General features: G+C 44.9%; 1 protein-coding gene and 1 long non-coding RNA gene across 5 annotated transcripts in view; one reads left to right on the top strand and one right to left on the bottom strand.

Annotated features, from left to right (window-relative positions):
• Znf507 (zinc finger protein 507) overlaps positions 1-6,697 on the bottom strand; it is a 29,958-nt gene extending 23,261 nt beyond the window's left edge. For 2 of the 4 annotated variants that reach the window (XM_076932357.1, XM_076932348.1), the window contains exons 1-2: positions 6,390-6,525; positions 5,099-5,190 (exon numbers count right to left, since the gene is read on the bottom strand). In XM_076932357.1, coding sequence (XP_076788472.1) covers positions 5,099-5,190; positions 6,390-6,472 — 175 coding nt within the window. In that variant the 5' untranslated portion in view covers positions 6,473-6,525. Of the gene's footprint in view, positions 1-2,197; positions 2,301-5,098; positions 5,191-6,389 lie in introns of all 4 variants that reach the window. The other 2 variants (XM_076932355.1, XM_034505720.2) reach the window with 2 other exon arrangements.
• LOC117710661 (uncharacterized) overlaps positions 6,572-24,321 on the top strand; it is a 31,265-nt gene continuing 13,515 nt past the window's right edge. Inside the window, exon 1 of the long non-coding RNA XR_013109805.1 lies at positions 6,572-6,704. This is a non-coding gene — a long non-coding RNA (uncharacterized LOC117710661). The remainder of the gene's footprint in view (positions 6,705-24,321) is intronic.

Consider the following 24,321-nt stretch of genomic DNA (forward strand, 5'->3'; position numbering starts at 1 on the left):
AGGAAGGGTTTATTGTGGGCTGTAATAATACAGCAAGGCACACAAGTGTTTAAGAGCAACATCACCCTCCCTCTGTAGGCCTCTGATTCTCCTTTACACTTCCTGACAGCCCTTTCTTTCTCCTCAGACATTTCCTATGACTTAAAGTGAGATTATTTTGTTGACTTGGACTGAATTTTTAAGTTTAGGCTTTTTTCCAGCAACAAGTTTTGTTTTTCCACATTTTAGGTACATTCTGGAACCTTACTCACAACATTCAGTAAATGCCAACAAGATTTTCAGCACCACAAGCTACAGATCAAAAACTAGGCATCATTCTTAAACTCCAGTAAGTGGCTTTGCACTCTTCTCTCCACACAGCTGAATCCTGCATGAGGGCTTTAGTTCCCAACCAGGAGCACACCTAGTACATCTGGCAGCTCCTAGGGAATGCCTCACCTGCACTTGGGCTTGCTCCTTTTGGTCTCTGGTCACACTGTTGCCTTTTTGTCCTATATCCATTATGAGTTGTCTTTATCTAAGTCCATGTCAGATAAAATGCCCATGTTTTATTCTTAGCTATAATAGGAGCTTTTTTTTCTCTTAGGGGTAAGCCTATAGCAATCACCTTATGAAGGAGAATATTCCAGAACCATAATTAACATAGCCATGCCAGCTCTAAAAACCACTCTAAGAACATTTGTGTCTTTTTGTTGTCCCTCAGAAAGAACAAGTCTTTTCAGATTTAGACACTAAACTTTAAGCTGCTACAGAAGAACTGATAAAGGACAATGTGGTTCTTCAGGGGAAACAACAAACAAAAAACAAACAAATAAACAAACAAACAAACCAAAACCTTTTTTATGGCTTCTTAAAAAACATCTCACTGTCTTAAGGCTCCAGTTTTAGGGGCTGGGGAGATGGCTCCATGGATAGAGCACTTGTACATGTATGGGGGCCTGAGTTTGGATTTCCATAACTCATGTAAAAACTGCACCCGGCATGGTAGCACACACCTGTAATCCTAGCACTGGGGATGGTGTTAGGGAGCCAGGTGGATCTTGGGGATTGGCTGGTGAGCTACTTTAGGAGAAGCAGTGAGCTCCAAGCTCAGCAAGACCTCATCTTAAAAAATAAGTGGAAAGCAAGAGGGGAAGACTCATGCAAGTGGATGCACAGATCACTTCACACCAAACAAGAACCCAGGGGCTTGGCCAAGGGAAGCTGTGGCTCTTCATGGGACTGCTCATTTCCCTGTGGGGCATAACCCAAAGATTTTTGTTGCCATTCAGTTCAACTGTTAAGGATATATTAGTTACATAGTAACAGTAACAAAATTCATTCTCTCTCTCTCTCTCTCTCTCTCTCTCTCTCTCTCTCACACACACACACACACACACACACACACAGAGAGAGAGAGAGTTTTCAGTTTCTTGGCCAGATACAATCTATACTATTGTAAATACAAGGTCTCCCTTACTGTGGGTATAAGAGCCACACACAGGCTAACTGATAACCTGGAGAACATTTAAGGTTTGTTCAACAGACTCCACACCTAGTATTACAAAGGTGACTCCTGATTCCTTTCGGCTACTTAATGATCCAATAGAAGGAAGACAGAGCAGTGCAAATTGCTCCCCGTGGATAGTTCAGTGTGTTTCTTAAAAAGAAAGCGAAGTCAAGTTCATCTTAGCTCAAGAAAACGGCTAATACAAAAGAATTTGACACAACACTCACTTTCAAAGCCGCATGTGCTCAGGCATTAAGAGCTAATGGCAACTTGCAGCAGATGCTCCAATTTCCCTGGAACGTTTATGTAAGTATCTCATTTTAGAGGCTGCATACATTTGGGGATAAGTACAGTAAGGCAGCTATCAAACTGATATGACAACATAAAACGCATCAAGAAACACCTGAAAAAACCAGTTTAGGTCTGCAGGCAAAACCAACAAGCAAGCAAAAACTCATTAACAGGAAAGTCTGTTAAATAAAAGGTCACAAACAGCCATAGTAAAGTACATGGGGGGGGGGGTGTCACTAAAACCAACTCTTTAATTTCCAATATTTTTCCTTACACCATTCATGCAGCCTATGTATACTATATACATTATACATATAAATATGTAGATATTTATATATACTTTATATATGTCAAGTGAGCTAAAATTCATTTGAACTAGAGATGAAAAAGAGTCAGCATACAGTACTTGTGACTTACATTACACCGCAGATCATGATAATCTGAATAGCATCCTTGGACTTAAGAGACTGATGGAAACACAGTTCAAAGAAACGACGACGGGGGACAGAAGTAGGTGGGACTGCAGAAGAAGGAGGAGATAGAGGGAGAACTGATTCTGTTAATGAAGGTGGCATGATTACTTGTTCACTATGTTCTTCTTGCTACTGGTACAAATGCCTAAAGTTTTTCATAATAAAAACAAACAAACAAAATACACTCACCCTCAACATCACCATGTGCAAGGCACAAAGCAAGTAGGTAGGCCAGGAACTTTTATACTGACATTGTTACTTGCAGGTGGGCAAAGATAAGCACATGGAGAAGCTAGGGAAGACTAAATGTTGGCTTTCCAACATTGTGGTAACACGAAGGCTAAGTATATATGGCCAAGTCCTGAGAGAAGGTTCCTCTGTGCAGAGAGCAGGCACGAGGCTTCTTGAAAAGGCAGTATATCCACTGGTCTCTGTAGGCTTAGATTTTTCAAAACATACTCTATTTAGGGTTCTTAAACTTTTCAACCTCCCTTCTAACCCACCGACCAGAGGTAGGGGAAAAAGAAGGTTAATAGAAAAAGGGGTTGTGGACCTGTTTAGAAGTAGTTCCTTGGGGTGACTCCAATCTCCATTTTTAGGATACCAACAGTTCAGTTAAATAGCAAACATCAAATGCAAATTAGTAGAAGTGGCACAATCCAGCAGAAACAACAAGGCTCTGCTGAATAGGCACCAGTTAGCAGAAGCAGCCAGAATCAGCTGGAATACCATGAGAAGTTCTTTGGTGCATTTCTCTCTACAAAGTGAAGACCAGAGAAGACCAGCGGAGTACTCTATGGCGATGCAATGAAAGAGCATCCTCTCACTGTTTGTGGGGCTCTATTTATATTCTTTCTAACCAGCATGAGCCCTCTCAAGTGTCTGTTTTCAGTAAAACATCACATGCCCTCTCTCAAGACAACTTCCAGAAAAACATCACTTGACATAACTGATTTGTTGAAGAAAACAGAAATTTCCACCTCTGTCTCCAGCATCTAGGGGATGTGGCAGACATTACCACCTGTTCTCTCTGGGCCCCTTGTAGCCTCCTCTCTATGGGACTCTGCTTCCTGGTCCTCTGGCTGAGTACTGCAAATGGAGAGCCATGAGTATCAGAGGAACACAGAGGAGAGAACAGGACAGTCAATGTCCTGGTTTCTGCTTCTAGGTCACCCTGAACTGGTTGCTCCTGAACAGGTCAGTTCTTCCCGGACGGCTGCTCTCTATAACTCTTATTTCTGGCTTTGGCACTTCCCTTCTCCTGATGCTGCTTCTCCCACTAACTCCATCACTCCGTGGCCTTCATATAGAAGGCCAATACCCTGGTAATATTATCTTTGTAAATACAACCTCCTTGAGTTATCCTGATTTGAGAGCTAATTGCTTCCCTACTGTTAATGCAAGGCTAAGAGTGACAAGAAAGGTTGAGAAATGAGAAAGCCTGCTCTAACATGAACATCTTAACAATAGGAATAAACATGCACCCTAAGCTAGTGAACAGATAAAAATCTCTGCATTAGAATGTTCACCAGGACACAAATCTAGAAATGTTAGTCAAGTGGGAGATATCTTCTTTGCAATCACTATACACACTACTAGACCAAAAGATCCAGTCAGAACAAGTAAATTAGTTACTCTCTCAAACCAACAATGTTCTATGGTCTTTCCCACTGAGTCTCTCAGATCTGTCCCTGACAACAGTAATCCACAGGAAAAAACTTATAATTAATGCCTTTCCCAAGAAAAGTGAACAAACTCAGTTGTCTTTATTTTCTTGTAATTTGCTATTTGGTGTATTTGTGTATCTAATTAGTTCCCTTAGTTACAGCAGTATGATTACATGTAGAATTGAGCGAAATGATTCATGTGGGCTTGAAGAAAAGGCTGTAATTTTCTGGGTATATGTAAAGACAGAACAAGATGATATAAAGAACACCCTCTTTCAGACTACAGATTTCATTTTTTCCAACTAAGTAAATAATCAAAAACCCCAAACCCAAAACAATAGAAGTGACGGAAAACGAATTTCACACTCTTTCAGAAACTCAAAACTTAATATATCTCTTGAGACATTTGTTTAAGCCAAAAGAAGGTAGGGTCCCTCCGTTCTCTGAAGTGCCCTTAGCTGTATGGTCTAGGCAAGTTACTATTTGTTTTAGATTCTTCTGATGTGAAATGTGAGGGTAAAACCGGAAAACTTTTAGAGTCGAAATTACAAACCACCTATTAAAAGTAACCTAAAAGCTGTTTTTACTTTAGACCTTACTATGGTTAGTTATAATTTATTTAAAACCTTCTCAGCTCAATGTAATAATAGCTACTAAGAGAAAAACTAAAGTATAAATATAGAAGTATATGGGTTTCATAGTACAGAGTTTCTTACCTGGCACCTAGCCTGAGACAATATTTTGTCTTAGTGGCTACAACTAAAACACAGTTGTAATTAACAACAATAATGTTCAGCTTCACTGTTATTTATGAAACACTCATGCCAAGCATAGCACTGAAGACCACTTGTCCTGGAGCTGCAAACCCAGAAGTGGGCCTGTGTCCATTTCCTGTAATATTCCTGTAGTCCAATCCATTCTTTGGACATAAAGTGTCAAGTCACACATCTGAGGCTCACAGATGTGAAGCAGTGCCTGGCGTAAGAACTCAAACCATGCCTTCCCTAGTATATCAATTTCCCTTTCTATCCTCAAGGTGAACACGGTGTCAGCATGGAGCAGAGTAAACAGCACCATATGCTAGGCGGCAGCAAACAGCTCTGTTTGCCGTGCGTGGGTCCAGTCACAGTGGTGTCAGTTTATAAATAAGGCATCTCAGTGAGGTGTAAGTGACTTACCCAAGGTTACATGGCTGTTAGTGGCAGAGCCAGTGTCTTTCCAATCAATTTCTGAAACTGATAAGTCTCCTGGATCGAAATTCACAATCCAGCTGTGGCCAAGAAGGAAAGTAAACATCATCAAACAGGTCTCTTTGTCGGTGGGTGAAACACAATGCTAACTTATTTTGGTGGAGAAGAAACTTCCAATACTTAAAATGGAAAAGACATTTCAGAAGGCTGTTCATGCAATGTCATTGTGTGAGGCAAATTTACATAATTTACTTAACAAGTAGAGAATTTTGCAGAAGCTAAAACGAATCAGTCTGGAAAACAATTGTATATTTTAAGTCTTCCCCTCCTTGTAAGTAATTCAGCAAACTACTGGTTTCACTGACATAATTTTCTAACCAATATGGAATAATAAATGACATATTGCTATTCTAACTGTAACCGAAATTACAGCCTAAGGGGTGATTATGTAAATTAGTCAAACGCAGTGGGCAGAACAGTACCATGAAAAGATAAGACAACGAGGTTTGACCTATATATATATTTTCCAAAGCAGTTTCCTGCCTTGGTCCTCCATTTTTTTTTTTTTTTTTTTTTTTTTTTTTTGCTATTTTTTTCCTATAGTTGCTTTAAAGTAGGCTTACTCAGTTCCCTTAGAAAGTAATTTAGTGATTATAGTTAAGTAAAATTAGTACACCGCTAGGGCATCCTCCGGAGTTAATTTCCAACAAGTTACCATGGTAAAGAAATGAACGGCCAAACTTTCTCGTTTTAATCAATATAGCAATCCATACACAGAATCAGACCGGTACAGTAGAAAGTACAAACTCAGACAGAAAAGGTGATAAATCCGGTAACTGCCTTGGGCCATGTAGACTGATAGCAAATTCCAGTCCCCTGTCAGCAACCTTGGGTTGGGGGGTGGCTGCCTGGACCTAATTAATCACCCAGGCCTCGGACTGCAAACAAACGACTGGGATGCCCCAGGTCTGGAAAGGTGGGCACTTTCACCAATTGGCTCAGCGATCTCTGGAAAGATCAGTCATCCCGGAGGATATGCTAGTACGGGAGGCCAGGATTGCTATTTTGCTTTTGCACTGGCATTTCCTACACCGCACAGTGCTTAAAGGACAGGGGATTAAAGAAACTTAAACTCCATCCTGGCTGGCCTAAGCGCTTTCACGTTCTCCAGAAGGCAAAGCCGCCTGAGCGGGGCCTGAGGAGCAGCGGGACCCCCACCCCCAATGGCACGGCGGGCCCGGGGTCTCCACAGGCCCGGCAGAAGGACAACAGTACACACAGGGCCCTGGCGCTCGGATGCGTGGCAGTGCCGCGGGCGTCACCGGCGAGGAGGAAGCGGGCGTCACCGGCGAGGCCGCACATGGCCGGCGGCGCTCAAGCGCAGGGGCGGCCCGGGACGCGGTACCTGCGGTCGGGCGGCGGGCTGCTGCTTCTGCGAGCCTCCTTTGGCCGGCCAGGACCCCGCGGTGCCCTCGCCCTTGTCCGCCTGGCTCCCGACTCTTTTTCCCTCTCTTTCCCCCTTTTTGCCCCCTCCTCGGCCGTGGCTCCAAGATGGCGGCGCCGAGACGGATCACGTGAGCGGCGAGCGGGTCAGGTGAGCCTGGAGGCGCGCGGCAGGGGGCGGGGCATGGCTGGGGTGGAGCCACCACGGGCCACGCCCTCCGGCTGACCCCGCCTTAAGGCTCTGGGCAGATGCTATGGCATCCAGGTCCTATTGGGCAGATGCTATGGCATCCAGGTCCTATTAGAGCTAGTGTAGGTCTAGAACTCAGTTAATATTCACTATGGCCTTAATCTGCTGGGGCATTCTTCATCCCTTCATTTACCCTATCGTTCTTTTTACCCTTGTGCTTGTGAATCTGGCTGAATTTTTTTTTTTTTTTTTTAAGTTTATCGAGGATGGCTCCGTGGTTGCTTTTATAGATATCGACCCAGGTTTGGTTCCCAGCACTCATGTAGTGGCTCTCAACCATGTGTAACTCCAGTTCCAGGGACTCAGAAGCTCTGACCCTCCTCTGACCTCCACAAACTCCAGACACACACATGGTGCTTAGGTATACATGTAGGCAAACCATTCACACACACACAAAATAAATCTAAAGATTTTAAACATTTTATTATCTACTTATTTATTTATTGTATTTGTGGAAACTTGTGGTGGTCAGAGGACAACTTTCGGGAGTCTGGTCTTTCCTTCTAGGATATGGATTCGGATGTTGAACTTAGGCCTTCAGGCTTGGTTGGCAGCAAGCACCTTTACCGATTGAACCACATGCTCTGCCCAGAGGTCCTGGGGGAATGATTTAAGGCCTTTCACCTCCTAGATAAATGCTCTTCCACTGAGCTACGTCTATCTTCACCCCCTGCCCCTTTCTCTCTCTCTCTCTCTCTCTCTCTCTCTCTCTCTCTCTCTCTCTCTTAAAGTTTAAAATAAAAAAAAATTGCATTTATTTACTCGTGTGTGAGTGTGTCATAGCCTGTGTGTGATAGCCAGAGGACAATTTTTTGGAGTTGGTTCACTTTTTCTACCATGTAGGTCCCAAGGATTAAACTTAGGTTGCCAGCTTTGATAAAAAATTCTTTTACCAGCTGAACCTTCTGGAGGTCCTTGAAAGCTTTTTAGGTAGTGTAAGGTCTGACTTGGTAAGCTTGATAGTGACTCTGAGAGAGCCATCATGTCTGGCTTTTGGATCTGTTTTGGATCTGTTTTGTGACGTATCTGCTCTGCTGTAACAAGCCGTCTTGGGTCCTGTGCTAATACCATGAATACAAACGGAGAGAAGCAATCTCACCCAGCTTTCAACCCAAGAATAAGCAGGCAGTTAGGGGCTAGCAGGAATGACACAGCCAAGTACTTGGGTCTGGATTCAGTGGGTGGACATGGCCAGAGGAAGAAAGGGCGGATTCTAGCGATAGCACCAGACTGGACTTGTTAGGTGAGATATCTTTTGGATGTTTCCTGATATATTTAGAAACCACTTCAAGCAATTTGGGTTTTGAGTCGTCAAAATACATATGAAAAAATAACGATGCATACTAGTGTTTAGGTATGGCAGCCATTTTATTTGCTGTATCTTTGGATAAAAATTTCCCAGATTTTTTTTTTTGTGTGTGTGTGGGGGGAGCGGTGTTACAGAGATGACTGGTTAAGAATGGATTCTGCTCTTGTAGAAGACATATTGGTTCTCAGCACCCATGCCAGGCAGCTCATACCCACTCAGCTCATTGATGGGCTTCTTTTCTCCCCTGGTAACACAGATCTAGGCCAGACTGGACAGACTAGAGGTTAATAAAGCCAGGTTTATTAGATGCCACTCCCGAATGGATTCACTGGTCGCAATGACCAGGACCGGGCAAATCGTGCACCCTGGCTAGGGTGGGAAAGTTTTATAGAATGTAGGTGAAAGGCGATGACGATGAGTCAGCAGTTTGCTGGGTTTGTGCCCAAGTATGGTCAAGAGGTGAGCGCTTAGGCGGGGACTGGGGTGGCTGGCAGCATCAGGGGAGGAGGTTGCAACAGCCTGGGCTCTTGGAGCCCTTCCTTTGTTTGGAGTTTTTCAGTGTGGGCGGGGTTGGGGGGAGGAGGGCAGATGGGGTTTCCCAGCTTGTGCAGGGGTGAGCAGGGGGTCCAGCTCCAGGGCGATCCAGCAGCTCTGGATTCCATGAGCTGCACTCACTTTGACATACCCGCCTTGCCCCCCTCCCCAAATAAAAATAATAAAAGCAAATCTTTGAAAATAGATCACCAGCCTTTGGGTGTTGGAGAACCAGCAGAGTTAGAATTCTGTCTGGTAGCTCACAGACTCCTTCACCATTTGGGCCAAATAGTGAAGAAATGAAATTCAAGGGCTGAGGGATTCTTTTCAGTAACAAGTAAGAGGTGAAACATGTGAGCAGGAGGGGATTAGTGTTAGCATTCTGTCTAAACTCCACCCCACGGTTACCTGGCAATAGCCAGGTAGGCCGACCCACTATAAAAAGGGCTGCTTGCCCCTTCCTCACTCTCTTGGTCTCTTGCCTTTTTGCTCCTATTCTGTCCCCTCGCCCCTTCCCCATTCCCTTCCCCCCTCTCTCCATGTGCTCATGGCTGGCCTCTACTCTTCTACTTCTCTACTCTCTCTACTAACCTCTTGACTCCCTGCCCCAAGCCCTGAGTAAACTCTATTCTATACTATACCATCGTGTGGCTGGTCACCGGGGGAAGGGATACCTAGGCATGGGCCCACTAAGGTACCCCCTTCCCTAACATCTCACCACACCTCCATAGAACATATCCTCTCCTCTCTTTATCTTTTTATAAACACATCAATTAGCATGAAAGGCTAGAAGGAGAAAGACATTAGGGTCAGCCCCAGATAAGAAAGCATGAAAGGGGGAACCAGAAACAAATAGGACAATGTCCTCCCTTTCCTTTGATATATAAGAGAGCAGGCTGAGCAATGCATGGGTAGCAAGCCAGTAAGCAGCACTCCTCCCTGGCCTCTGATTTAGTTATTGCCCTTGCTTCCCTGATGATATGCTGTAACCTGTGAGCCAAATAAACCCATTTCTCTCCAAGTTGGCTTGGAGTTTAGTCAGTGTTTTATCGTAGTACCAGAAGCTGAAACTGGTACAAAGGTATGAGATGCAAAATCTGGTTGAAAAATGCAGACAACTTCAAGAAGCCTGTGACACGAAAACATCAGCAACTACATATGTGGACACGTACATATGTGTGTATATAAGTATACATGTATACATACTTATGTACATACACATTCATGCACATGTGTATATATCTAGTTCATGCATGCATGTGCTCACATGAGTGCACACACACACACTTTTGTAGTGCTGTGGCTGGAATCCAGGACTTCATGCCTCCTAGCCAAGTGCTCTGCCACTGAGTTACATCCCCAGGTTCCTTTTCCCTTTTTATTTTGAGATAGGCTCTCACAAAGTTACCCAAGCTAGCCTCGAACTCACTTCTGTAGACTGGGATTAACTTGAATCTCTTATTTTTCCTTCTCTATCTCCCATTTCCCATTTCTATCTCCTGTGCAGTGATGTTAAAGGCCTGCACCACTAGTTTTACTTAATCTGACTTTTTCTAAAATAAATAAATAAATAAATAAATAAATAAATAAATAATTGCTCTCCAGAAAGGCTGTAGTAAACATTTTGTCATTCCACTGAACTTCTGGCTTCCCCAATAAACTCCCAGCACCTTGCATCAGCCACAGAATATTTTTTTTTATCATGATTTAATTAATCAGCTGTAGCAAAATTTTATGTTCCAGAAGGGACACTTACTTATACAATTATCTAGCCCCTGTTCAGTGGGGTCTGATTCTGTTCTCAGATGAGAGATGACCCTGATAACCAAGTCCCTGTCTCCACACACCTCATCATTCTGCTTTGGGGTCCTTAATTAATTGATAAGGTTAAAGGTTTCACTTTTGTCAGTGTCCTGGCCTTGTATCCTGTAAGTGACCATGGAGTCTGATACAACTGAAACCAGCCCACTGTTTAGGTAACACAAAAAGTGAGGTAAGTTTCAAGTTGGTAACTGTAGAAACTGAGTGAGCCACCAGGGCTGGATGCTAAGGAAGTCTTGTGTCCTGGTGAGGGATATGACCCAGAGGTTGCCAAGCCCGAAGACCTAGACTACACCATGGAAGGAGACAGAGCTCATTTCTGAGGGTTGTTCTCTGACCTCTGACCACACACACACACACACACACACACACACACACACACACACACACTAAATAAATGAAAGTCTTTCAAGTAATGATACCTCTGAAGGACACTTTGTCTTTGGTAAAAATAAGATTAGATTAGCTTTCTTGTGGAGGGATTAATCATGTAAGTCTTTTGAATAGTGCAGGGAATTGAATGAGGTGAAAAAATGTGTAAAGAATGGTTTGTTGTTTTTTTCTTTTTGAGTCAGATTTTCCCTGGCCTGGTACCACAGATTTTCCTGCTTCAGCCTCCAAACTGCTGTGATTACAGACATTTGCCCACTACACTGGCTGGTAGTAACACCAGCGTTTTGCTTTGTGATCTTTAAAAAAAAAAAGTATATTGTCTCAGAAAATGAAAGATTGGGCCTGAAGAGATGTCTCTTGGTTAAGAGCACTGGCTGTTCTAGAGGACCCAGGTTCAATTCCCAGCACCCACATGGTAGCTCACAATTGCCTAGAAGTCTAGTTCTGGAGACCTGGTGCTTTCTTTGGCCTTTGAGAGCACCTGGCATACATGTGGTACTCTTACATACATGCAGGGAAAATTCAAACATTTAAGATAAAAATAAATAACTCTTTGAAAATCATTTTTAAAAAGAAAAGATTGCTGTAACCTCAGCTAATCAGGAGGCAGAGGCAGGAAGATCACAATGAGGTCGAAGTCAGATTGTCTTAAAAGTAAAGGAAGGGCTGAGGTTCTAACTGTGGCACAGAGCCCTTGCCTGCTGTGTGCAACTCCCACACTGGAAACAAAAAACAGAGGGACAGAGGGAGACGGAGAGTTAGCAGTAGGGTTAGGAGGGAAAAGGACACAGTGTGGTTGGCAATCGCCTCTGACTTTGCCCTTTCTCTTCCAGGGCACCGAGCAGGTGGGCTCTGTCTTTCTGACATTTTTTCACCTCTCCTGTAAAACTAGAAGTTCAATTTATCCTCTTTCTAAGCTTCCGATGTCTAGTCTGTGGAGGTTCAGAGTTTAATTACAGGAGGTCCTCTGGGTTCAAAATGGAACTCCATCATTAAGAGTAATGGCAAGTCTTGACTTTATTAATGAATGAAAAGTTTGCTCGATGTAAGTCAGAAGGAATGTACGCTAAAAAGACATGATATGTTATATATCTAGCTGTCAGTAATAAATTAACATTAGCTCTGGATTCTGTACACTTTGCATCCTGAATATATACCTAGAAATACTTCATAATTATAGTTCAGGTCTCAAGAACCATCGTAAATTATCCACCTGTCATTCATTCTCTGTAAGAGCCTCCAACCCCTGTTACTTCTGCAGTGCATTGCCATCTGAATCACTGGTGCTGGAGTCAGGAAGCTGGCTCAGTGGGTTAAAAGTGTCTTCTATGCAAGTGCAAGGACCTGAGTTTGAATCCTCAGAACCCCCCCTCCCCCCAAAATGGGCACCTAGTGTGAGTGTCTGCAATTCCCAGCATTCCTAGGACAGCATGGGAGACTGAAATAAGGGAAGCTCCAGAATCTCACAGGCCAAGAGACCCTGTCTCAGATGATGTGGAAGGCAGCAGCTAACTCCTAACCTTGTCCTCTGACCTCTGTTCCTGTGCCATAGCACATGTATGTCCACATGGATGTTTACATACATAAGACACATACACATGGCACATATACATGCATACACACACACACATCATAAAATCTCTAGTGGTGCAAGACATACCCTTTTGCCCTTGTCTTTTTTGGGGACGTGGGGGGGGGGGGACAAGATCTCCATGTTGCCCAAGCTGACATTGAAGTTTTGGCCCTCCTGGCTCACTTTCCTGAGCTGGGATGGAATGACAGATACACGAATGTCTGGCCAAGGCAACTCTTATAAGGATAACATTTAACTGGGGCTGGCTTACAGGTTCAGAGATTCAGTCCATTATCATCAAGGCAGGAAACATGGCAGTGCCCAGACATGCATGTCACTGGAGGAGCTGAGAGTTTTATATCTTTATCCAAAGGGGCCCAGTGTTAGTATTCTGTCTAAACTCCACCTTCACAGTTACCTGGCAATAGCCAGGTATGCTCCTCCCCACAATTACCTGGCAATAGCCACGAAGGCCTAGCCCACTATAAAAGGGGCAGCTTGCCTCCTCTTCTCTCTCTTGATCTCTTGCTTCTCCCTGTCCCCTCGCCCCTTCCCGCTTCCCTCATCCTTCTCTCCACATGGTCATGGCCGGCCTCTACTTCACTTCTCTTCTCTTCTCTTCTCTTCTCTTCTCTTCTCTTCTCTTCTCTTCTCTTCTCTTCTCTTCTCTCTTCTTCTTCTTCTTCTTCTTCTTCTTCTTCTTCTTCTTCTTCTTCTTCTTCTTCTTCTTCTTCTTCTTCCTTCTTCCTTCTTCCTCTCTCTCTCTCTCTCTCTCTCTCTCTCTCTCTCTCTCTCTCTCTCTCTCTCCCTCTCTGCTTCTACTACCCTCCTGGCTCCCCTTCCCATGCCCTGAATAAACTTTATTCTATACTATACCAGTGTGTGGCTGGTCCCTCAGGGGGAAGAGATGCCTCTGCATGGCCCACTGAGACATCCCCTTCCCCCACACCTCTCCACACACCCACAGAACATACTCTCTTTATCTCTTTATCTTTTTATAAATACATCACCCAGGATCAGACTTTCCTCAGGCAGCTAGGAGGAGGGTCTCAAAGCCCACCCCCATAGTGACATACTTCCTCCAACAAGGCCACACCTCCATCAACAAGGCTATACCTCCTAATAGTGCCATTCTCTGGGCCATGCTTATTCAAACCACCACAACTCTAGGAAAAACAATAAAAGATTTACTTATTTTATGTGTATTAGTGTTTTGCCTGCTATGTGTCTATGCACTGCATGCATGTCTGGAGCCTCCAGAGGCCAGAAGAAGGTCTCTGATCCCCCGGAATTAGAGTTACAGATGGTTGTGAACCTGCAGGTAGGTGCTGGGAACAGAACCTGGGTCCTCTGCAAGAACAGCCAATGTTCTTAACCACTGAGCCATCTCTCTCGCCCCTTCAATGATTCCCCATGTGGTTCTAAACAGGCAGAATGGGCAGCAGTCATCTATGGCCAGGAAGAAGAGGAGAAAAGAAAAGAAACCTATCGCCACAACTGATGCTTGCTCCAGCTGACATGGGTCTGGCTTAAGTTTCAGCTCTACTGTTTCAATGTCAATTAGTTTAGGAAAATTTCCCTGAGGAGCCCAGTCATAATAAATGGAGAGGCTGTGCCATTGAGGCTGAGGTGGAATTTAGTTTAGAGTTCTCTTTGCTGGAGGTTCTGTCTCAAGGGTCTGGTGTAAGGACATGAATTCAGGGGTGAGAATGGCCTAGCTGGACAATGCTGGGGGTACTATTCCTAAAATTGAAAGAGGAGAAGGAGGAGGAGAAAGAGGAGGAAGAAGATCATCATCCATGGTAGTGACATCTAGTGGCCTATCTTGGTTGCGCAGTCATGCCACCAAGCACTCCACTGGCAAGTGAGCCATTTCCCTTCTCCAGCTACAACCCAAGGTGTGACCTTGGGTCCCTGAATCAGTCTAAGAGTTGAGTTTCTGGTAGCGATTCCCCGAATGTGTGACGGTATGTGGTGGGGATCCAGGAAACTGCAGCAGCGGGCAGGGAGTGGAGGAGGAGGGGGGATGCTTTTGAGGATGACAGGAGGCTCCTTGCAGACTCCTTGCAGTCTGCATGTGCCATAGACTCCCAGCTGCAGCAAAAGGAAGCCCAGCAGGGCTGCACACTGGAGCAGGGAGCTTGCTTCAGCCAGACTGTCTCTCTGCCTCAATGCGGGCTGGTTATTGGCAATTTTTAAGCAATTTTCAGTCGTCTCTGTCAATAAAGCCACTCTCTTCTCTGCAAGGGGAATGAAAATGAGATTTTGAGGTCTCCAAAAGGACTGTCTCCTTTTGCCACTTTATCTGACTAGGAGTCAGGTAGAAGCCCAACCGAGTGGGGTGGGAGCTATTTGCTATGCCCCAAACCCTGTTGACAGGTAATAGCACCTGCTTCCCAAGAGGGTTGTAATCCGATACTGCTAAATTCTTCCCGGAGAAGGGCGCTTTCCTTAGAGCAGAGACCTTTATTGATGAGAGCACACAGGAAGAAAATGAAAAGCAGGAGATGAAGAAAGACACTGTAGGGAGTGCCTATCATACCAAGGAAGTCTAGCTGAGGGGTAATCCTGGACTTCAAAATATGTCATTTGTTATTTTGACAGCTCCTCTTGATACTATAGACTAGGAGGAGCCAGCAGCGGAGGTGGTGGTGGCAGCAGTCATCGCCAGCACAAGTTCTGATTCTTCCTTCTTTTGGTGATTGGGAAAGCCGGTGTGGTGTTGGATGCCAGTATTCCTGGCTCTTAGAGGGGGCAGAAGTGGAGGAGGATCATAAGTTTCAGGCCAATCTGGGCTACATAATGAGACCCGGCCTTAAAATAAAGAAGATATCATCAAATTGATAATCAAGCTAGGTGGTATGAGCCTGTAATCCCAGATACTCAGAAGGCTGAGGCAGGAGGATTGCAAGTTCAAGGCCAACCTGGACAACTTAGTGAGACTTTTGTCTCAAAAATTAAAAAAAAAAAAAAAAAATAGTGGGGAAGAAAGGGGGTCTGGGCTGGGATAGAGTTCAGCAGCAGAGTCCTTGTCTTGTCAAAGTCCGAGGCTCCAGGTTCCTTCTCCAGTATTGAAACCAAACTAAATCAAAGAGTCACAACCACAAAACAAACAAACAAACAAACCAGAGATAGCGAGTTCCCTTTAAGTTCTTAGCTTTTCTGTCTTCATATACTGTGATAAAGCAAGCATGGAGGATACTGGAAAAGAAAAGGAAATGCACATTAGTGCCCAGAGAAAGTTCAGGGCCCAGTTTCCATGCCTTCCCTGGCCTTCTTATAAGTGCTGACACGGTAGACGGACCCTGCTGCAATGTATATTGAGCTGAGTGTGGCATACTCAGTACCAGGCACATGGATGCCTTCAGGCTTCTCTGAGGAGGTGACCGGGCTCTTGTGACATTCACCTTGCAGACCTGCTTTTCTCCTTCAGCTCCTGTCTCAGAGTCACCTTGCAGGGATTGCCTTGTGATCAAGCTCTTGGTAGCAGGGAGCCTCAGAAATAGGTGATCATCTCAGGGGCTGGAGAGATGGCTCAGCTGTTAAGGGCACTTGCTGCTCTTCCAGAGGACTCAGGTAAGATTCTCAGCACCCACATGGTGGCTCACAACCATGTGTAACTCCAGCCCCTGTGGACTGCATGCCGCCTTCTGCCCTCCATGGACCAGGCATCCTCATGGTGTACAGACAATACATGCTTGCAAGATACCCACACACTTAAGATAAAATTAAAAGTATGGGTATGTGTGTAGACAGCAGACCAGCATGAAAGCAATTGATAAGCTGCAGATCAAGTGTCTGGATGCTGGGGAGTCCTCTGACTGGCATGGAGGGCTCAGTGCAGGGACAGTGAGCCAGCTGGAAAGGCATCTTGGAGTTGTGGCTGAACCAGGTGGAAACCATCTCATGAGAGCTTTCAGGTGAAGGCTCTGTGCCTGGGGCTCTGCCATGCTTCTTCACACATTTGTAAGTAAGCTGCTTTGTCACTAGTCACGGGTGCTCTTGCCGCTTCAGCATCTGTCTGCCCTGGTGGGAGTGGTTCCCACTCGGCTCCAGGAGCTTGCCAGTCTTGTTCGTTGATATTTCCTCTGGCTGGCCACAGGGTCTTGAATGCAGCTATAGTTGGTGATTGAATGAGAGCGTGATTTCACCTAAGCACACCCGCTAGAGGAAGAAGCTTTAGCTAGAGGAAGTTTAGCTAGAGGAGGAGCAACACAGCAATCTTTTGGAGCTAGGTGTGGTGGTGCATGTCTGTTATGCTAGCAGTCAGGGGACTGGGGCAGGAGGATTGCAGAGTTTGAGGGCAGGCTAGATTCCACATTGAGACCCTGTCTTAATGAACTAATACCTACCTCAAAGAAAGTATTCGGGAAAGTGTTAGCTTAGGAGAGAGTAAAGTTGACATGTACTTAAGCGATCAGTGTTAGTGATGGCTCAGGGTTTCTAAGAGTCTAGCCTGTGAACTGGGTTTTACCCTTAGTTTCAGAAGCTTCTAGCACATCCTAGCTGTGTGACTTTGTGTATTACTTAATGCCTTAGCTAGGGTTTCATTGCTGTGAAGAGACACCATGACATCGTGTAATTCGGGCTGGTTTACAGATTCAGAGGTTCAGTCCATTATTATCATAGTGGGAAGCATGGCAGCATCCAGGCAGACATGGTGCTGGAGAAGGAGCTAAGAGTTCTGCATCTTGATTCGAAGGCATCCAGAAGGAGTCTGTCTTCCACAGGCAGCTAGAAGGAGGCTTCCTTCTACCTGGGGTGGAGTTTGAGCACAGAAGCATCAAAGCTCATCCCTACAGTGATTCGCATGCTCCAACAAGGCCACACTTCCTAATAATGCTACTTCCCATGGGCCAAGCGTATTCAAGCCACCACACTCAATCTCTCTGTTCTTTATTTTATCATAATCATGGGGACTGTGATATTCAAAGCGTTGTTAAAAAGCAGGACTTGAGATATGGCTCAGCAATTAAAAGCACTGGCTGTTTCTCTAGAAGACTGGGATTCAATTCCTAGTTCTCATATGGTAGTCTGCTACTGTCTATAACTACAGTTCCATGGGCTCCTCCAACACCCTGTCCTGGCTTCCTTGGGTACTGTATGCACATGGTGCCCATACATATATGCAGGCAAAATACCCATACACCCTAAAAAAAAGTTTAAATCATTTAATAGATATGAGGTACTGATGTGACTGATTGATGGGCAGTGATCAATAAATAGTATATTTGCAAAAGATTCAGAGAAGGGTGACCCAAAATAAAAGCACACCATGAGCAAACCTATGAGCTTTTGGTAACCGATTGGGAGTGGAATTGAGAGATGACCAGACCCTTGGCTCCTTCAGCATGTCCCGGATGAAAAGAGTTAGTGTGTGGTGCACACCAGTGACAGACAGTCACAGAGCAGACATCAAAGGACACACAGAAGAGGAGACATGGGTGGAGTCACCCAGCCATTCTGTCCTCAGCTTAGAGTTGTGTGAGCTTTAGAGCCAAGTCACATATGACCCCCCGGGGCTTGGCCTATTTTTCCTAAGTATGGATTTTGTTGGCAACTGAATGCCCCTAACACCCTGCCATTTTAGATACATTTTGGTTAAGACGTCCAGAAGCCTTTGGACTTGGCTCTGACGTGTTGAAAGCAAATAGAATTTACATGATTTAAGTGGCTTACCCAGATCCACACCTCTCTCTCTTCAGATTTAAATGTTCAAAGGCTCGAAATTTGATATTTCAGCGGCAACAATGACATCTAGGGGCTGGTTTCTCCAGGTTTCACCCAAGATGTCTGTTTTCTGTTTGGAAAAGTGAGCACACTAACACATGCACGACACACAGAATGTTGGCTCAGAGCGCAGGAACTTGGTTGGTGGCCAGGGTGACACTCAGGGATCAATGAAAGAAACTGGCGGTGGCCTCAGCTGTCCCTAAGAACACCCACTTCTACAAGGACAACATACTACATGTTGGCTACTTTTCTCATTTCCCTTTGACCTGCAGTCAGCTACATGGAACCCTTTGTATTCTGTTTGATCCAAGTCCACTCTGACAGACAGAAGGATCCATCTTCCCTGTGTGGAAAGGGGCTGAGTCTCGGGTTCTAGATCCTTCTCTCTGTGCATGTTCATGTGGGACATGCTTTGGAAGTTCATATAGTCTCTTCTCCATTGTGTGGCACTGACCATCAGATTCGTTATCAGCCCATGGTTTGTTGCCAATAAGTCAGTCAGCTAATAGCATCTACTGAGCACTTTCTGGATAGACTGCGTGTGTGCATGTGCGTGTGTGTCTATCCTAATGTTTGGGTTAGAGTAAGGGAGGCTTGAAAGGCCATACACATAGATCCAATCCATGAAAAAAAAAAAAAACATACAGTTTATTTGAATTGTCCCAAAGACAGGCTGGAGAGATGGCTCAGTGGTTAAGAGCACTGGCTGCTCTTCCATGGATACAGGTTCAATTCCCAGCACCTACACAGCCACTCACAACTGTCTGCAACTCCAATTTTAGGGCATCTGACTCCTTCTGGCCTCCATGTGTACTGTACACATGGAGTACACAAGCAGGCAAAACACTCACACACAAAGAAAAAAATGAGTAAAATTCCAAAAAAAAAAAATAAAATAAAATAAAAAAGTATTCCAAGCATGCATATTAATAAGAAATAAAGTATTCATGAAAGCATCTGTGAGAGTGTTGGAAAATGCACAAATATTCAGATGCTGTTTAAGGTTCCTCTCAGCAGGCAAAGTTTGTGATTTTTGTGCAGATTAAAATTAGCACCCTGCTCTACTGATGCATAGTAATATTGGCATCCGCACATGAAACACGGCTACCATATTGTCTTTCTGTGTGTTAGCTGAAGAGGCAATGTAAAATACAGTCCAGCTCCTTGGCTAACTGGACAGACCCTTGGTGTGAATATGCTTTGAGATTTGTTTCCCTCCTTGTTTGCAGAGCCCTGTGGTGGTGGTGCCGAAGCCTGGCCTCACGTGTCTCTCTCGGGATGTGTTTCCTGAATGCTACCTCTTCTGATTTCTGTTTTAGATTTGTTTTATCTTTAAATTAGGTGTATATGTGTAGGTCTGTGTGGGGGTATGTGCATGTGTGAGTGCAGGTGCCTGTGGAGGCCAGAAGAGGGTGTCAGATACTCACCCGGAGCTGGGATTACAGGTGGCTGTGAGCTGCCTGATGTGGGTGCTGGGAACTGAAGGTCCCCCGGAAGAGCTGTAAGTATTCTTATGAGCTCTGTCTCCAGCCCTCTTTGTCTGATTAAGAGGACCATGGAATCCTTTTATTTTAACCCTTGCTATTGCCCTTTCCTTGAGATTTCCTTAGTCTGTTTCCCGGTTTCCTGCTACAGCAAAAAGAATGTATGGATCTGACACTCAGAAAACCGTGGCTTTAACCTATGGCATATGTGCGTTAGCCTGTTTTAAGCTTTCTATTACAGTCACAAAGACCTGAGATCAACTCAAGCAAAGCTTGGTTCATGGTCACTTGCCCCTGTTGCTTTGGGCCTGTGGCCAAACAGGACATCATGGCAGAAGCATATGTCAAGGTAGAGCTGTTTGCTTTATGGAGACTGAGAAGTGGAGAGAAACAAGAAGGGGAGCTTAGGAGTCTGGTACCTGTCTTGAGAATATGCTGTCATATCCTTCTTCCCATTGCACCCTACCCCAGCTCCTAAGTTTCCGAATAGCACCAAGGTCTTGTGACCAAGCCTTTACAATGTGGGCCTTTGGAGGACAGGATATCCAAATTAAAGCAATAGCCCTTTAATCTTTTCCTTTCTGGAGGGACCTGAGAATCTCCAAATGACATCCTTCAAGGTCCAGCCTCTGATGCTGGCCAGCCTCAGCTCCATCATGTCTGCTCCTCCTCATGGAAGTGTGTTTTTCATTTCCAGATGCTTCACTCCTCTATCCTTCAGTGTGCTTCGCTCAGTCTTTGGGTCTTAACAAAACAAGTGTTTTTCAGGGGAGCCTTCCTTGACCTTTCTGATCAGGTTCAATCCCTTACCCCACTCTTCATGTCTTAGGCTTCATAGCTATAGCTTTTGTGTGTCTTACTAGATCAGTGTCAACTCCTTTCCATACACTGCTGATTTGAGGTGTTGGTTATGGTGTTACATCACAGCAATAGTAACCCTAACTAAGACAGCAGGCCTCAGTGCTGTATACGGGAAATTCCAATTTCTTGAGTCGCTGTGTTCATCACAGGTCCTCCTGCTAGTGAACAGCAAGAAGGTGAAGAATAAGGGGGGTACTTGATACAGCCCCTTCGCTGTATCACCAGCGAGAGATGATCATGTCTGTTACTTGAGAATTCTTGTAGTCCAGTTCCTTGACAGATAGTTCAAGGAGTGGGGTTTGACTTTCCACAGCTTTGGATGGAAAAGCCACATTCAACCCCCTCTTGAAAGACTTTGAACCATTATCTACCTCACTAACTTCCCTACAAGTACAGTCTTGATGCTTTGTCTGTAAAGAAGAAATTACCAGGTGATAACCTCACTTGGTGTGTATTTGTGTGTCTTTCTGTGTATGCCACATGAGAAAAGTGCCTGAGTTGGCCAGAGGAGGGTATCAGATCCTCTGTTTCTGGAGTAACGGGTGGTAGCAATCTACCAGGCATGGGCGCAGGAAAGAAGTAGTTCATGTTCTTAACCACTGGACTACCTCTTTAACCCCCCCCAAAGGTACGCTTTTATATACATTTAAAATATTTTTATTTTATTTTATGCAAGTGAACATTTGCATGTATGTGTACATAACCTTGAACTCATGATCCTTCTGCCTCAGGACCTCCTGAGTGCTGAGATGACAGGTATGTGCCATCATACTTGGCTTTCATCAAATACTCACCTATTCATGTGTGTGTTTATGTGTGTATGAAAGTAGGCATACACACGCCACAGTATGTGTGTGTATGTAGGTCAGTTGTCAGAGAGGACAACTCTCTGGAACTGGTTCATTTCTTCCACTTTATGGGATCTGGGGATTGAACCCAAGTCATCGGGCCTTTATACTTTACCCACTGAGTCATCTCACTGGGCCTTAATAAATATTTATTGAGTGTGGACCATGTGGTAAGTGCTGTGCCTGACACTCAGAGTCCAGCAGTGGAAAGAACAAAGTGAATGGCTGCTCTCATGGACCGAGAGTCTTACCAGGGAGAGAGAAAGAGGCCAGTGAACAGACAGACCAATGCATAGTACAACTTCAGTGCTAAGAAAGGAGTAGAAGGTACAGGAAGGCTAGGTGGCATGGCCCACACCTTTAAGTACTTGAGAGGCAGAGACAGGGAGATCTCTGTGAGTTTGAGGCCAGCCTGGACTACATAGTAATTTCTAGGACGGTCAGGGGTACATAGAGAGACCCTTTAAAGTACAGGAGTGTTCAGGGGAGACTACCCTGAGGTAGACCAGAAGGATGAAATCCAGTGATGAGTTTTCTAAGCTCAGGATGAGCAGGGGGTAGAGCCTGAGCTGAGTGTGTTGGAGAAAACGGCCATTGTAAGTTAGAAGGCAAAGGTAGAAGGTGTTTTATTTATTGATGTTGGTGGGGTCCAGAGCATGGTTCTGCTTTTGCCTCCCTTGCCTTCTCGAAGGATGGACTTGTAGGGACTGCATGAAGTAAGCTCCTGCCTCCCCAGCGCCAAGCTCTTGCTGTCTTCTTCATCTTGGGCCATGTCAAGTGATGCCCCTTTCTCTCCTCCCCACCCCCATCAGCCCCAACTTCAAGACTGGGAATCTGGAGCAAACTCTGTGAGACCAGCAGAGAGCCCAGAAGCAAATGGGATTTTAAAGTTGTTAGGGCATTTTGGCATTCAGTTCCCCAAGATGAGCAAAGTGTCTTGTCTGGTAATTGCAATTAATGGCCCTGCTATTCAAGCATATCCGTCAATAAATCTCCTCTAATAACCGATTGGGCACAGTCGTTGCCATAGTTATGTCTCTAAATTGAGCCCAGGGTAGTTGGCCACGGCACTGACCTTACTGGGGTCAGGGCTGCTTCCTGACTGTGTGACTCCATATCCCAGGAATTAAAGCCACCCCTCCAAATGGCTGGCTTCCTGCCAGATGAAAGACAGTCTGAGCTCCTCAGCTTAACTGTCTGGAGATTTCCTGTAAATCTCTTAAATGTGGAATAAAAATCTTTGAAACTCTAGCACACCGATGATGGCTATAGAAGGATTGTCCACTCTACTTTGCTACTGTACTGGGAATACTGGTCAGGGGTACTTCACATCAGATTGGCAATAGCCAATGATAATTGCAGCGGATGCCATGCCAGAGACTTGGCTAACCAGGGTAGCTTCTCACCATAGTTTCCTTAGTCCCTCCCTTCTAGAGAATTCCTTCCTGTCAAGTGTCCCGTTCGGCTCTCCAATGGGTGACCATTGTACAACTCCACACGATTGCTGTGCTCAGGGCTCAGTTCTCTGAGGCTGTAGCCATGGGTTTAGAATTCTGACCCTGCTCTTTTCTGCCTCTCTTGACACACTTTATGTCTTCAGAGAGGCTCAGATTTCTAGAACTATTTTAAAAAACTGAGTTTGCATCACCTGCGCAGGTGGGAGTATTTTGAAAAGTCTCCACATGCATGTTGGGGGGTGACAGGTTGGGCGTGGAAGCAAACATGCATTTGAAGTAGTTTCTTAATTCATATGCATGTAAAAGTCTTGAAAAGAAAGGAAGAAAGAAGGGAAGTAAAGAGGAAGGAGAAAGAAAAGAAGGAAGAAGGGAGGGAATGAAGAAGGAAGAGTCAGACAATGGACATTCGTTTCCTATCTTTTGGCTTCACTTAGTCTTTTGGAAATTTTCTTTGTTGCTCTCTGTGTTTGCTCTCTTGGTCTTCCTGCATTGTTTATCTCAGAATTTATGTCCTAGAGTGAGGGCTGGCTGTCAGAGAGTGGCAGGGCAGTCAGGTGGTGTGTCCAGGGCTGATTGTGCACACTGGGGTCCAGCAGGCCTGATGTGGCCCAGTTTCTGCACCACTTTCCTTTCTGGAAGTGTCTCTGATGGGATGTTCTCGTTTCCTTTCCGTGGCTGTGATAAAGCACTCTGAACAAGAACAACGTAGGGAAGAGAAACGGTTATTTTGGCATAAGGGTTACAGTCCACCATCCAGTGAAGCTAGGGCAGGAACTCAAGTGGGAATCTGAAGACAGACCTTCTTGTTCTCCTATACAGCAGTGCCTCCCACCAAGTTACTCATTTCACTAAGAAAACACACTGGGGACCACAGAGGATGCTGTGGACCAGGCTGACCTTGAACTCATGGAGATCCACCTGCCTCTGCCTCCCAAGTGCTGGGATTAAAGGCGTGAGTCACCACCTCTTGGCTTAGCTTTCTTATGTAGCCTAGAACCACCTGGTTAGGCCATAATGTTTGCCATAGGGGGCTGGGCCAACAATATCAATTAAAATTCAAGACATGCCCCTAGAGACATGCCCAAAGGCTAGTGTGATCTGGGTGATGCTTTAAGTGAGACTCTCAGGTGGCCCTAAGCTAACTAGGACATAAGGTATGTCAGGGTTTGGCTTGCTCACTTTCTCTGGAAGGTTCAAGAAAAGTAATATATTTCCACATGGGCGAAAAACCTACAAGGTATCTCTCTAAGGCAAAGAAAACACTTTAATAGTTTGCTTCTAACTTTCAAAAATTATTTAACTATCTTACGTTATGTGTATTGTGTATTTGTCTGAGTCTATACATGTGTATCATATGCACTCAGGTGCCCATGCAGGCCAGAAGAGGGCGTCGGATCCTCTGGATCTGGATCATAGGTGATTGTTAACTGCATGATGTGGATGCTGGGAACCAAACTCAGCTCAGTTAGCAAACTGCTGGGCCATCTCTCCAGCCATTAGTTTGC

Source organism: Arvicanthis niloticus, chromosome 1, assembly GCF_011762505.2.
Source record: "Arvicanthis niloticus isolate mArvNil1 chromosome 1, mArvNil1.pat.X, whole genome shotgun sequence".
NCBI classification, from domain to species: domain Eukaryota; kingdom Metazoa; phylum Chordata; class Mammalia; order Rodentia; family Muridae; genus Arvicanthis; species Arvicanthis niloticus.